The sequence below is a fragment of the Colius striatus genome, chromosome 15 (assembly GCF_028858725.1).
Source record: "Colius striatus isolate bColStr4 chromosome 15, bColStr4.1.hap1, whole genome shotgun sequence".
Classification (NCBI taxonomy): Eukaryota; Metazoa; Chordata; class Aves; order Coliiformes; family Coliidae; genus Colius; species Colius striatus.
In genome coordinates this window covers 11,926,843-11,941,057 of record NC_084773.1, presented here as the reverse complement: position 1 = coordinate 11,941,057, position 14,215 = coordinate 11,926,843, and the positions used below count along the sequence as shown (strand labels likewise).

Genomic DNA, 14,215 nt, shown 5'->3' with positions numbered 1-14,215 from the left:
GTAGTTGTACTGTATGTTGTCCCATATTGGCTTATGTTACTTGTCATGAAAGCATTACACCCGATATAAAACTGCTATCTAGTACCAATATGTAAGGGCAGTCTCCTGGATCAGAATTCTCTTTTAAGACTCACACCTGTGCAATTGAAAATGGTACATCATGTTTCACATTACTAAGCCACAAGATAAAAGAATGATGGCATTATTTATTGTGTCATTAATGTATGAAGAATGAAGATTGGCTCTTTGGGATACAGTTTTCTCAGTGGAAGTATAGAGGTAAGATAAGAACTTGTACAGGACCTCAAAGAGTAAGTGCAAATATAATGTAGAGTTGCAAGGATAAAACTCTGTAATATACTGGCTTGATTTTTAGGTATGGAGCTGTAAGTGAGCCTAAATTCTGAGCATTTATAGGTAGAGTATCTTCCACTTACTGTCATGCATCTCTGTTTTCATGCCTTGCATCTTATAAATTAACTCTGAGTAAGGAAGCAGTGTGGGATTTTTTAAAGGACCCGATAGTTATTTTCTAGACTTCATTAGATCTCAAACCAATAAAACTCCACATGTGTATTCTTATAGGAATACAGTGCCTGCAAGTACCTACAGATTTTGCAGGATTGGGTTTTGATCAGTTACTCAATTACAATTAACTTAGGTAAATGGCCTGTTATCTGTTATGTGTTTCTAATCTGTACGTGTTCTCATACCAAGTGTACTTTTTTGCTAAGTTTCTCAGTAGAAAGAACATGTATCATGGTTGCCTTGTTAGCTAAATGTTTTTCTCCATTTGCCTGATTGTGCTAAAAGTATCAAAGCAAGAACCTGATATTGGGAATGTTTGTGGTGTATCAACTTAAAAACAATGTTCATGTGGTTTGAGGATTGCATGATTTAAAAATAGATCTCAAACCTCACATCAATATAAGTGTTTGAGTATTTTTTAATTGAAGTTATAAGTACAAAAAAAAATAGTGCTACAACATGTAAGAACACAGTAACTTTTCCAGGTCTGGGGGACTTGAGGGAGCACATCATGTGAATTATATCAATTAAAAAAAAATACATCAAGCAGCATGGAAAGTGAGAAATGGTAAATGCTACAGAGAAAACTTATTTTTCCTATCAGTGAGCCACTGTCAGAAGAGTAGTGCACAGAGATTGTGCATAGGGTACGTTTTCCTTCTTAGCTGCTTGCCCAGAGCAGAAGCTGGAGAAGCACTCGTAGTGATATGTCAGTACAGTGGAGTTTGGGCTCAGCACTCTCAGTTGCCATTTAATGAACTACTTCAATGCTTCGAATGTACATATTGCCAGAGTGATCATGTATTCATGGATGCAGGTGCTGCACAGCTGTTGGAGAGCAACTTGACCCTCCAGTAATTCTGAGTTTGCTGCTATGTGTCCTTCTGTTTCAAACTATCAACTTCCCTATTATCAATTTTCCACAGCTTTCTAGACTTCATTTCTGATGGGTAAAGGCTTTAATTTCATCTTTACACAGGATTTTCAAGTGATATGTCATTGCTACTGTTTGGTATGTGGTTGCTACACCGTGCCTATTTTGGTGCTGTAGGACTGTGGCCATTTTAAAGATTGATCTTATTTCAGACTTACTAAAAGAAGCTGTTCAGCCACTTCTGTATTGGGCAAATGCATTTTTTTTTTCTGTGTTAGTATTCTTGATATTACTGTGCCAGCTGAAACACATAGGCACAGAGAGGATCACAAGGTGTGTGATATTGTACACAGGCCTAAACCAAGTCTCTTGGTGCAGGAATACCATACCTTCTATGATAGTTCTTTTAATTTACTGTGGATGACCTTGTCTACTTGTTCCAAGGAATATGTAACAGCTTCTATTAAGAAGGCAGTTGTCATCTTGTTCTGTCTCATGCTCATCTTTATTTTCTTGTGTACTGATACCTGAAGTGACCTTTTTCCTTTCCAAAGTCTCATGGGGATCAATTTAAACCTTTTAATTTCTTCTTTGATCAATATCTGTTCTAAGTTGATCTATGCAGATCATGTCTATTTAGATACTTATTTTCAGACAGTATCTGGATTGTAGCACTGTAGAAAAAAGAGATTGCACATGGTACCTATGTGTGAGCAGAACTTTATTCTTTTATTTTTCTTCTCTGTGATCTCAGAGATATCTGATGAGCAGAAGTAGTGACACCAATAAGACATCTTGCAGTGTTGACACACCCCGATGGGCTTTCATTTTTCACTTTCCAATTAAATTCCATGCTTGTGTGGAGTACCTGCTGCTCTGTACAGTAAACCATTAAAAATGATTTGGTTATTGGAATAAAATGTACAACGTTCCTAACTAATGGAGGGAATGAAGTATACTTACTTATACAGGTACCAACAAGTAAATTAGAGTTTCAAAAAGAATGGAAAATGAGAAGAAATCAGTTGAATATTTTGGGGTTCCCCATCACTTTACATTTTTCTATAGGTATGTATTTATCAGCTACTGTTGAGATCTCTGAAATGTGTGATATATTGATGACTGTCTTGTTTGCACACTACAGTGCTTACATTTGGTAGTCATTAATCACTGTATTACAATAGGCCCTAAGAGAACACAACAGGGTATTGATCTTCTTGTTCCCAATAGTATTTCTACTAGCAGCAGCTAGAAATGCTTGTAAATGACCACATTAAAAAATAACTTTAATCCATAGAAAGTAACTCTGCATATATTTAGCTTCCCCACAAAATCACCAATCTAAGACCAAAAAAAAGTGAAAGATGGGAGTTTGCTTTAATATGGTACTGACTATAAGCCAAATACTTGCAATACTTGACCATCATTACGTGAGATCTGAAGGTAAAATGGCCTCTGAAAAGCATGTTCCTTAGCTTAATTCTAAACTATACTTGATTCTCATTTTTTCTGCGAGGCCTTTTAAGAACAGACTGTAAATTCATGTACACATCTTTATTTTTATCAGTGTTTAAAAGAGAAATAATCTTTTTGTTGTGAGACATTTTCTGGAGATGGTAAAGAAAACAGTTGCTATGCTTTTAATTTCTGTAAACTGACATTTTAAATTAAGCCAAATTCCTTGGTTAAGAAGTGTTGGATTGCATTAATTAAATGGCTTGTTGGAGATGCCACATTGTTGGATACCACTTTAGGTAACAACAAATAAATAAAGAAGTGGAAGAGGGAAAGTAATGGAGAGATTTCCTGAAGGGGGGGGGGAGAAACACTGTTGGGGGGGGGGGGAAAGGGGGGCTTTCATTTTGTAAATATCAGCTTGTCATCCCATCATGAGTTTGTGTTCATTGTGTTCATTTCCAAGGTTCCTTTCCAAGGGAGCTGGGGATTTTTTTGCTGTTCATCAATGGAGTGAAAGTGACCGTTTTTTTTTCAGATTCCTGGTGACAACAGAACAAAATGATGGCCTAAGTTGTGGATTGGGACTTCCATCATTCTGCTTTAGTATTATGTTTTTCTAGATACTCCATGTGCCAGTCAGTGCTAAATGGTGATACCTCCTCTTTCCTGAGAGCATTAAAAAAATATATAGACGTGGAACAGCAATAACCAAAACTAGCATGTGTGCATGCTTTTTCTCTAAGGCCCTGAAAGAATAGACTGACTCATCATAACTTCTGCTTTATTTGAAGAGGGAATGTGCTCCAACCAGCTTGATTTGATGAGTTCTTAGACAGGGGACAAAGATTTAAACTACAACTTCCTCAAAATATTGTATTAGGGAATGATTTAAGTAGCTACTTCTTAATTAGTGTAGGGTAGGGTAAAATAGATTTAGAAAGAATGCTTTTACAGAACAGAACTATTTTTTACCTAGAGTGCAGATGTTACCACTCCTTTACTTCTGTGGAGGGAAAAATAATCCTTGGGCATGATGGGAAGGAAGCCCAGCTTCAGTACCTTAGCTTGAAGTGTGACCAATAGAAACAAAGCAGAATGAAAGCACTTAGTGCAATCAAATGCCAGTAGTCTTCAGCACAGTTGGACTAGCCAGGTTGCTATCACAGGAACTATAGCCACCTCATTTGATATACAGTCCAGCCAATCCATTTACCTGCTGCTTCTGCCTCGTAGCTTTTGAGTATTAAATCTCAACATTAGAGCAGCTGCGAGTTCCTCGTGTTTTGGCTCTTTTCCTAGTATTAAGGCTTTTCTGTGGTAGTTGCTGTGAAACCTCTAGTTACACAGGTGTTACAGACTAAAGTACTACAGCAAAGAGCAAAATTACCTTAGAGAGCAATGCTTGGATTTGGAATCAAGTGTGAGCCAAGGTGGCTTCTGTAGCAGCCTGTTGCACTAAGCATCGATAGCAATGTACATCTATAAAGGACTTTGTCCCAAGAGAAGTCACATGTTAGTTTGTTTCTGTTCAGCAGTGGGATATTATTGCCTTCTGGAAAGCAGTCTGTTATATTGACATAATTGCAGTCTGATGTTAAATCAATCTGAGCTCTTTTAAATAAGTATAATTTGACATGCTTATTATTATTGCATTATGCCACTTGTAAAGCTGACGTTGCTGCCTGTAGTCACTATAAGTGGTCACTTGTAAAGAAAACTACACCCAAATAATGAATGCATTATGTAAGCAGCTTGTACATAGTAATACCAGGCTCTGACCTGATGTGTGGGAACACTAATACATATCTTTAGTTTTGCCTTGTAAAACGATTCTCTGGGTGTATGGAATCAAATTAAGAACTGACTTGTAACCTATGTATGATGCACTAGTTAATTTTGTATGGTAGGACTTTGCTTTTTAAATAAAGAAAAAGTAGTCACATCCCAAGTTTCCTGTCTAAGCATGTAAAAGGAGAAAGGTGGTAAGTCTGCTTTCATCACTTCAGCTAGGAGCATGTTGAATGCAAACTCATGAACTAACTACACCTTTCACTGCAGTGTTACTAAAAGGAAAAGTTCAGTCCTGTGACTTCTGAAGCAGAAATTACTTGCACCCAGTTCGAAGAATATCTGATACTTGTTTTCCCAAATGTGCTTTCCAGGGTTTCACCAGGCTGTTCATGTTCACCAGGAGTTTGCTGGTCCTAGAGTCCTCCTGGCCTGCTATAAGATAGTCAGTACCTAATTGGGGAAAAGTTCAGTCAGTGTATAGAAGAAAACAGTACTAAATACAGAATTTCTTTAAAATCATGTGTTGGAAAGCAACTGTTAATGCAAGGAAGGAGGATAAAGCCCCAAGAAGAAAGAAGTCATCAGGTTTCCACCATGAGTCAGGGCATACTATGATCTTTAGATTTAGTCAAGCAGTCTGCAGAATTGCAGTGACTGTGACCTGTCCATAGCTTTCATAAGGTGTATATCTCTAGTATTTAAATTTGAGCCATATGTCTTAAGCCCTCTCTTTCTAAAGAGATGCAAAGTAAAGCTAGAGAGTCACAGAGAAGCAAAATTCCCTGTGATATTTTACCTCTTAAAGTATCTGTGTGGGATCAGATGTACTGTCATCATATTTAAGCAATATAGGTTATTTTATGGCTGATGCAGGGCTCCCACAGTTTCACAGGGAGAACTGGTAAATACTTAATTACGCACAACTGTGCCCCTGGAGTTTTAAGTAAAGAAAAAAACCTTTTTCATTTGGACTACATTAAGTAACATTTTTATGTGTCAAATAAAGAACTATCCCCAAGAAGAGAGCTTGGGCTCCATATTACACTTCAGTGCAAATTCAGATGCATTCTGTCACTCAATACAGATAATGGAAGACAAAATATGTTTCTGAGACAGTACAATAAAAAATACTGAGTCTGATTTGACACAGCCTTTTTTGCAACAGCTGTCTCGTGTGTGGTTAATTTCAGCTGGGAACTTTCTTAAAGGTTATATTGAACTTTATGTTAAGTGAAGCACAAGAAATTCCTTTCAGTGGATATGGTTTTAATATATTCAGAGAAAAATCAGGTAATTTTTCTGTTAGGTGCTGCTTTTAGAATGATTAGAAGCCACTATTTAGAATTTTTAGAGTGATTAGAAGCCACCACTTCCTTTTCATTATTTGAAACCATTTTCATTACTTGAAACCATTACAAAAGCATAGAAATGAGATTCCTTCCACTTTCCAGAATTTTCATAATTTCCAGTTTTTCCAAAAAGCAGTAAAGCATGATGTGAGAAAACAGAGTGAGCAAGAGAACTCAGGGGTTTTGTTTTGTTTTTTCTTCTCACAAACATTGATCTAGTCACAAATATTCTGGAAGATGAAATAAAGGCACAAAGTAAAACATTTGGAGAAAGTCTGGGCTTTTTGGTTAAATTTTCTTCTCTGTTACGAAATTGCTTTTTACTGAAGTATACTATTGACTCCCTCTTTAGTGTGGATGAATGAAAGGACTCTGCCCTGGAAAGACTGATGGGAAGTGTTGACTACCCATACTTAATGTCCTTAACAAACTGTCATCACTGTTTACAGGGGAAGAAAAATACCTGATGAGTATTTTTTTTCCTTACCAGGATTGAGAATGGGACATGTACATCCCCTGTTGGTCCAGGATTCTGGATAAATGCTTCTGTTGCTCCGAGCAATTTTCACTTTGCCTGATTTCAGGACCTTCTTCACTTTCACAACAACTTCTGCATGGGTCCCTTTGTCATGAGCTGATAGGATTCTTGCTTTTATCACTGCCAGAAAATATATCAAGATAGAGACAAAAAATTCTAAATACATTTTAATTTTTGCTGCTAAAGGTAGAATTTTAACACCTTGAAAGAAGACATGAAAAAACACTGCAGTTGTACAGAAAGTGTATTCCAATGCTTGTCCACTTTAGTCATGGTTCTTCTAAATAAATTTGAAGAATACCTAGATTTTTCTGTTGAAGTAGTTAAATGATCCTTTCACCATGCTATTTAGCAGCTGCTTTCTAATGAGCTGATGGTAAATGCCTGGAGATAATAGGAAAGAACTTGTATGTATACACAGGAAGAATGGAAAAAACAAACTAGTAGCTAACAGTCTGATTTGAAGTGCACTGATTCTAGGCTTGATGTTTTGAGGTTTGAAAACTTGTGTTGAGATTTAACACTAGCTTCTCAAAAAAATTGTCTTGTGCTATCTGCTCCATAGGAAGGAAGTCAGTAAGTTTCCCATCAGACTGAAAGTATGTCACTTGAGAAGAAGTGGTTTTGCTTTGTGGCCCAGGATCTGGATGCCATGGTAAGTACCCGCTCCTTTAATTTAGTAGGATCCCATAACTTCTTGGCAGGATAGTCTCATCTAGATTGGCCTCACAAATAGGCTTTGCTGTGTCATGCCACAAGCATGTCAAACCTTTGGATCCCAGAGGTTTCCTTTCTTGCATCATGTGATAGCTTGAATCAGGTGTTCATAAACTGTATTAAATACATTCAGATGGCCATGCTTGTTTACCAGGAACTTGTATAATAAGTGCAAAACCAGTGACAGTTTAGGTTTCTATCATTAATTCTCAATGGAGAGACCAACCATTCCACTGAGTTGCAATTCTAGGACTTCTGCTTTAAAGAGGAAAGCTAAGTAAGTGGAGACATCACTAAGCCTTGCATGAAAAATGCTCTTCAGTTCTGATCAGAGGTCAAACATGTCACTAGAGAAAAAAGACAGAAGAAATTCTACCTCTTATTTCATGACTTAGCCAGTCCTGTCATTTTTAATAGCTATCAGCTAATAACATGCATAGAGAATGTTGTGAAATTATCGTACCTTGAGGGCATGTTACCCACTTACCATAAGCATATTTCATTTGGCAGAAGTCAGTGACACTTCCAAGCACTTTTTCTTTGCACACACACTTCTCTAGCAGAGGAAACGCAGAACACAAAGGATTGGAGAAGAGCCAGGACATGAGAGAGAAAAGAAAAGCAAATGATATTTGGTTGTAAAGTTGTATGTACATAGCTCCTATAATCCAGATGGACCATAAGAGTAAGTTGAGAGTGAGCTCAGTTGTTGTAAGTCTGTTTCTTGTTAGACAATACAATAATTGTTCTGAAATCTGATCAGTGCTGTCAAATAGAATTCAGCCCTCATGGACTGTATTGTACAGTTAATAAACTGATACTCATAAAGAGGTTTGTAACAATCGGATCCAGGTGTAAATCATGGAAGCAATAATACCCTTGTTCAATCCCATAAACTAAGAAATGCTGTTTCTTGCTGGTATTAAGATATCTCTCTCAGAAAAGTTGAGGTATGCAACAGGTGGCGTTACTACCTCTGAGTTTTACAAAACCCTTGGTGCTGGTAAGGGCTGACCTTCACACACGGCAAGCAAAGCTAAAGCAAAAAGAACTATTGAAGTATTAAAGGCTCCACCTCATTCTATCAGCTTACTTACTTTATAACTAGCTGGATACAGTATACTTTCTCTCCTGAACTGTTGCACCATGAGTAGTGTTACTCTTAAAATCTGCTGCATTCCACCCCAGAGGTGATGCATTTCAGTGATGGCTGACGTGATCTTTTTACAAACAGCATTTGAAGTTCTAAGCAACTAAATGCTTAAGAAGGAAAATCCTAACTGTTATGACAACAAAAGGGAGTATTTTTTCCATAGAATCTTATTGGAAACTTACCAATTTCCAAAACCAAAGTTGGATAATACAGTTATAGTACAGTAGGTTTAGAAAATAACAGTGTAAGTGTAATGTATAGTTCAGATTAGCACATGTTGCCAGCAGATGGGTGGCAGACAAGCTAGACATGAGTGGGGATTTAAGTCAGGGTGGAGAAAAGAAAGAATGAGCACCAAGTGAAATTACTAAATGTTCCCAAACTCAGGGCTGTACCTGGGTGCCTCAGTGCAGAAAATCCCTGCTCATGGTCATTCCATTTCCACTCCTCTTCGCTCTCGTTGGTTGGTGTTTGTGCAAGGTCAGGGATTTGTCCCCCAATGGGGATGTTAAAGAATGGCTCATCATAGCTGGAGGGACACATAAACCAGAAGAGTTGGATAGGATGTGAGATGGGTGAGAAGCAGCTGTTTGTAGCATGTGGCTGTACCTAGACAGATGAGCTCTCTGCAGGTTAAGAGTGCAAATAAGAGCAAAACTTCATACCATACAGAGAGATCACAAAATCTTGGCTTTTATTTAAGGCTTTACTAATGCTGACAACATTTTTTTAAGTAATTATGCATTGGGCCAGTTTTGCTTTTCTTTGTTCTTACTGAATGAAGTAACTGAGAGTTAGCAACCACTTGCTGATGTTGTTAGGGACTGAGGACAACTGCAGGATCCACAAAACTGCAATCACTTAGCAAATCACAGGCTTTCTGTACTGATTAATGCAAATTTGGGGTACTGATGCCTAACTTCTAGAAACAAGAGGGAGACCTTACAATTCATTTTACCCTGGGCACAGATGAGAGGCAAACTCTCCAGGCTCCTCCATCTATTCCCATGGCAAACAGGTGTATTGAAAGATGGTGTACATATTTCCATGGGGTAGTGGAGTTCCCTATTTTTAGTGCAAAAAGTCATAATTTCATGATTGCCTTGGACAATACAATGGACTTTAAACTACCAACCACCAAATGGAATCTAAGAAATCTTTTATGATTTACAGCCACCTTTCCAAAGACTATACACCCTCCAGCATCCTCCATTTACTGCCATTGCTGCAGTATTTGAGTGAATCTTTATTTCATTTCACAGAATCTCTATGTCAAAGTGAACCCAAAGGAGGGCTTCTTTACCCATTGAAACAGTTTCCAGTGTGCTGGTCGCAGTCTCTGGCACAGTCACAGGGTTGACAGCCGTTTTCTCCAAAGCCCCAGTAGCCCATGAGACATCGATCACAGTTAGGGCCCGCCACACCAGGCTTGCAGTAGCAGAATCCCGTCTTGGGGTGGCATCGCCAGCTTCTGCTGAAGGTCGTGTTGGCTGAGCCCATTGGCTGGCAGGCACAAGCTATGCAGATAGGGAAGGAATGGCTGAGATATGAGGGGTTATCTCATTAAATGACACTTTTACAAAGTGCCCTCCTCCTTTTGCTCAGTAGGTTTAAATCTGAACTGGTAAACATTTCGCTGTCAGCCTACATTTGCAGTATTGTTTTGTTTGTTTCTTTTGAACCCATCAAGTACAGCAAAACAAGTGGGACCCATTTATGTCTGTTCTTCCCTACTACAGAAATCTTGACCATAGAGGGTTTGAAGGGCTGGCAGGAAGCCTCCACTGTGTGAAATGTTTTGCAACAAGGTTTATTAGCATGGATGAAGTAAGAAATGATAGCTATTGCCTACATTGTCATTCCTGTGAACACAGACATCACAAAACTACTGGTCCCTCTTGGGCCAGATGTGCTTTATGCAGGTGATTCAAATGAGATGAAACTTTTTTCAGTTCAAATGAAACTTTTTTCATATGAAACTTTTTTCATATCAAAAGTGTCCACATATTTCCTACAGTGGAATTTCTAAGGGACACATCTCATCATGCAGTACAGTACATGTGTAAGGAAGCTGATGAAATGTTTTGTACAAATACATGAGCAATTTGTTATAAGGTGAACAGAACGAGAAGATCTCTAAACTCACCAGACATATTTTGCATGTACTTGGATATGAGCAAATAGAAGGAAAAAAACACAAATCTTTCTAATGCCAGTTTAATACCAGCCTGGCAACTCAAAGCAACTTGGCAATAAAAGAGGTAGTTACAATTCCTGTGGGCAATTCTGCTTTCACAGACAATGGATTGTCATAATCCCATGCCACCAGTACACTCCCAACATGTCAGCGTCAGGGAATGAGGTGGAAAGTAATATACAGATAGCAGTGCAAAGCCAACACAGTTGACTCCTCTCCATCAGGGCAGAGGCTAGCTGAGATGATCAAGCCTCATGACAAAACCTCTACTGAGGTAAAATACAAGCACAAACATACCCACTCATTTCTGATACTCAAACAAGCTTGATTAAAATGAGAACTGAGCTTCATATTTCAGCTCCTTTTTGTATTAAGAAAGCAGCATGCCCAGGCTTTGCTTGTAGCAGAGACTGAAAAGGAAATGTATCACTACTTCAACCATCTGGAAGAGGGCAGAAAGAAAAATCTTGTGGCTAAGACCTGCTTTAACAGAGATTTTCAGTTAAACGTTGGACACCCAAGGTGTTTAGATAGCTTGGATCAGGAGTTGGATCTGTTAAGCTTTTGGATGCTTATCTGAACCAAACGTGATCTCCAAAGCTTTTGAAGTTTTCTCATCATTGCTTCTAATCAAACTACTTTTCTTCATGAGCTCACAGATAAGGGACTAAATGAACACTCTGGTTCCACACATCATTTTCCAAGGGGAAGGGGCAGGTATATGACTATAAAGAGTGTTAAATATAGCAGGGACATATCACTTTGATATGCAACCTCACATTTGATGCTCAAGAAACTAGATTTTGAAGTTAGTACAAGAAAAAGAGTGATCAATTTTGTTTAAAGGGCATTTCTCTTATCATCTGCTTACTACATAGTTATTTTTTTCACCATGCCCTGTGTTCTTCATGCCAATATTTTTAATAATGTTATTACACTCTGCTGTAGACAAATCTCAGTCTGTTGTTTCCAAGGGACACTGGCACAATAGCCTAAGGACAGAAAATAAGCGTGCTGTCATGGGCAATGTACTCAACACAATGAGCTGGTTGGCGGATGGCAGCAGGCTCGCCTGTTTGCCACAAAGCAGTCTTGACTTTGGGAGCAAACCCAGGGATTTTGCTGTCAGTTCTGGAGAGCAGGTGTAACAATGAAGTGCTCATTAGCACTGACAGTTTCAAAGACAAGTTCTGATTTGTTGCTGCTCCACTTGAATTATTTTTGCTTAGATTTTTGCCGGGCTGACTAGATCACCCTAAGAGAGGAGACACTTCATTCTGTCTGTCACTGAAAAAAATAGATGTCATAGGTTTGGAGATAAGCAGGGGAAACACGTGCTTCTTTTACAGCAGATTGGTCTGGGCCACAAGAAATAAGAAGCTGCCAACATCTGAGTAGTCTTGAATCCAGGTTTCTGATTTCACTGTAATATTTCTGCATATAGTATCTACTTGTGGAATTTTCACCTCAAATTTCTTGTATTTCTTTGACTTCTGAGTCTGTCTTTATTCCAATCTTATTTCTAGTTTTTAGGTTTCATCAGTTTGGGTCACAAAGCAGATGCAAATCATTAGCATCATTAGGCTACCTATCACTAACTGAGACTAGGTCCTGATTCAAGATCTTCTCCTGAATTATTATTCTTCTTTCCCCTAAGGGAAATGACAAGGCAGTGACTGACAGCATTGGCAGAAGCTGATGAGGAGGCAGGAAAAAAGTGCTGCCTTTTTTCCCCTCCTTTCCCCCCCCCCATTTTAGGGCTACAGTTCAGAAAAACTAATGTTCCCAAATGAACTGTAAGGCATATTCCCCAATTAGAAAATGGGACAGCTTCTGGTGGATCAGAAAGCAAGCTGAATCAATAAATGTACAACACTTTCAAAGGAGTTATACAAGTGGCTTGCAAACGCTTTACTCAGTCTGTGTTTATTTAGCGTTTCAGCTCGGGTGTGTGCATTGTCTGGCTTCCAGAGTATTACAGCCAAAATCCCAGTTGCACATCTAAGGTAACTCCCAAAATAAGAGCCCACATGTCACATGCTGAAGGGGCAGTTGTTGATGACTGGGTTTTACCTCTTTAATAGTATGATAGATTTGCAGATAAACCTCACAATTAAAGAAACATAAAAGCAAGTTTCCAAAACCTCACCCTTTTACATTTCCCAATATTTGACAACACAGCATCTTTCCCTGCTGATTTTTGCTTCTTTTCTCTTGGCAAACCCTAGTTTTCTCTCCATCCGCCTCCCTGTCTAACAAAACACCAGCCGATATGACAATGGCCTTGTTTGTCAAAGGCATCATCAATTATGTTAGGGACGGTGTGCAGACAGTTCTGGCTCAGAGATGGCTGGTTTATTTGGGTTCTCCCCTTGGACAGCAGTGTAATGAAAAACTTCATCATTGTCCTTTAGAATTGGCTATCAGTCACAGAGTATCACAAAGCAAGCTCTTGCCTTTTAGTCTCACTCCTATACCAAGTTTGTTTTGTCAGAAACTACTGTAAAAATGAAGAGACAAGGAATAATAGAAAATGAATAATTCATACAGCAGTCTCCACTCAAGTCCTCAATAAATCTGTCTGCCCTCAGCACAGCTGTCTTTCCCATGTAATTAAACACAGATGTAACATATAAGATTGCTTGTAACAATATGGTCCCAACTTACAGGAAAATAGCAAGTGCTCCAAGTAATTCAGTGGATTTTGAGGCATTGTGCCTTAAATTTCTCTCTATTATTACTACCTAAGATTCAGCTATGAGCAGGCTCTGGCTATTTGATGAAAAAACAGGCAAAATGGAAAATCAAACAAAGCCTTTTAAATCTGAAATATATACCTGTGCATATGACCAAATCAGAGCAATTTTTAAAGCATGTCAGATGTGGAAATTGACTCAGCCAATGACGTTTCTTAAGTGAAAGAAATTACATAGAGAGCTGTGTGTGTGGTCAGGGCTGATTAAGACAGACTTTGAACCCAGATGTGATGAGGCCTTTGTGATATTACAATTAAAAATTCACTCTGTCTGCTCGGAAGTAAGAGGATGAGAAGCAGAGCTTTTCAGAGTATGTGTGCGTGCATGTGCATCTGGGCACATTTTAATTTTCAATCCTTGAGCTCAGAGTAAAAAAGCTTGTTTTCCTGGAGACCCTTTTTTAATGGGTCTACATGCCTGCATTACTTTTTAAGCTAAGCAAAGGATAAGTACAAAAGACAGTGCCATTTCAGAAGGATCCCTTAAGCCTCCAAATAAGCCACAGGAAAGAGCCAAGGATACAGCAGCTTTTCTAACCATTGGTTAGGAAACGATTAGGCTTCCGAGTCAAAGCTCCCAAACAAGTCTATATCCAAACCACTTAATCCTGTGTTGTCACGCCCAATAACAGGCAGGTGCATGCCTTGCTCTGGAGATCTTTTCATGCCTTCCCTTTTTTTTTTAATATAGGTTTAAGCAGTATCAAAACAAAGCTCTGTACACAACCTGCCTCTCATTCATCCCCAGCTGCATCTCCAGCTGGTAGGAACAGAAGAAGCAAAGGGATCAGAGGCAAGCTACCTCTGCAGGCAAAAAGGAAGAGCAGATCTTTTTTTTGTAAGAGAATGTCTTTG

The 14,215-nt window shown here is 38.6% G+C and overlaps 1 protein-coding gene across 1 annotated transcript in view; it reads right to left on the bottom strand.

Annotated features, from left to right (window-relative positions):
- Positions 1–928: 928 nt before the first annotated feature.
- The window catches only part of LOC104561614 (netrin-4), a 49,132-nt gene continuing 35,845 nt past the window's right edge, over positions 929–14,215 (bottom strand). The window contains exons 6-10 of the mRNA XM_010207346.2: positions 9,712–9,925; positions 8,804–8,937; positions 7,743–7,811; positions 6,488–6,658; positions 929–5,101 (exon numbers count right to left, since the gene is read on the bottom strand). Of these exons, the coding sequence (XP_010205648.2) occupies positions 4,965–5,101; positions 6,488–6,658; positions 7,743–7,811; positions 8,804–8,937; positions 9,712–9,925 (725 nt within the window). The 3' untranslated portion in view covers positions 929–4,964. The remainder of the gene's footprint in view (positions 5,102–6,487; positions 6,659–7,742; positions 7,812–8,803; positions 8,938–9,711; positions 9,926–14,215) is intronic.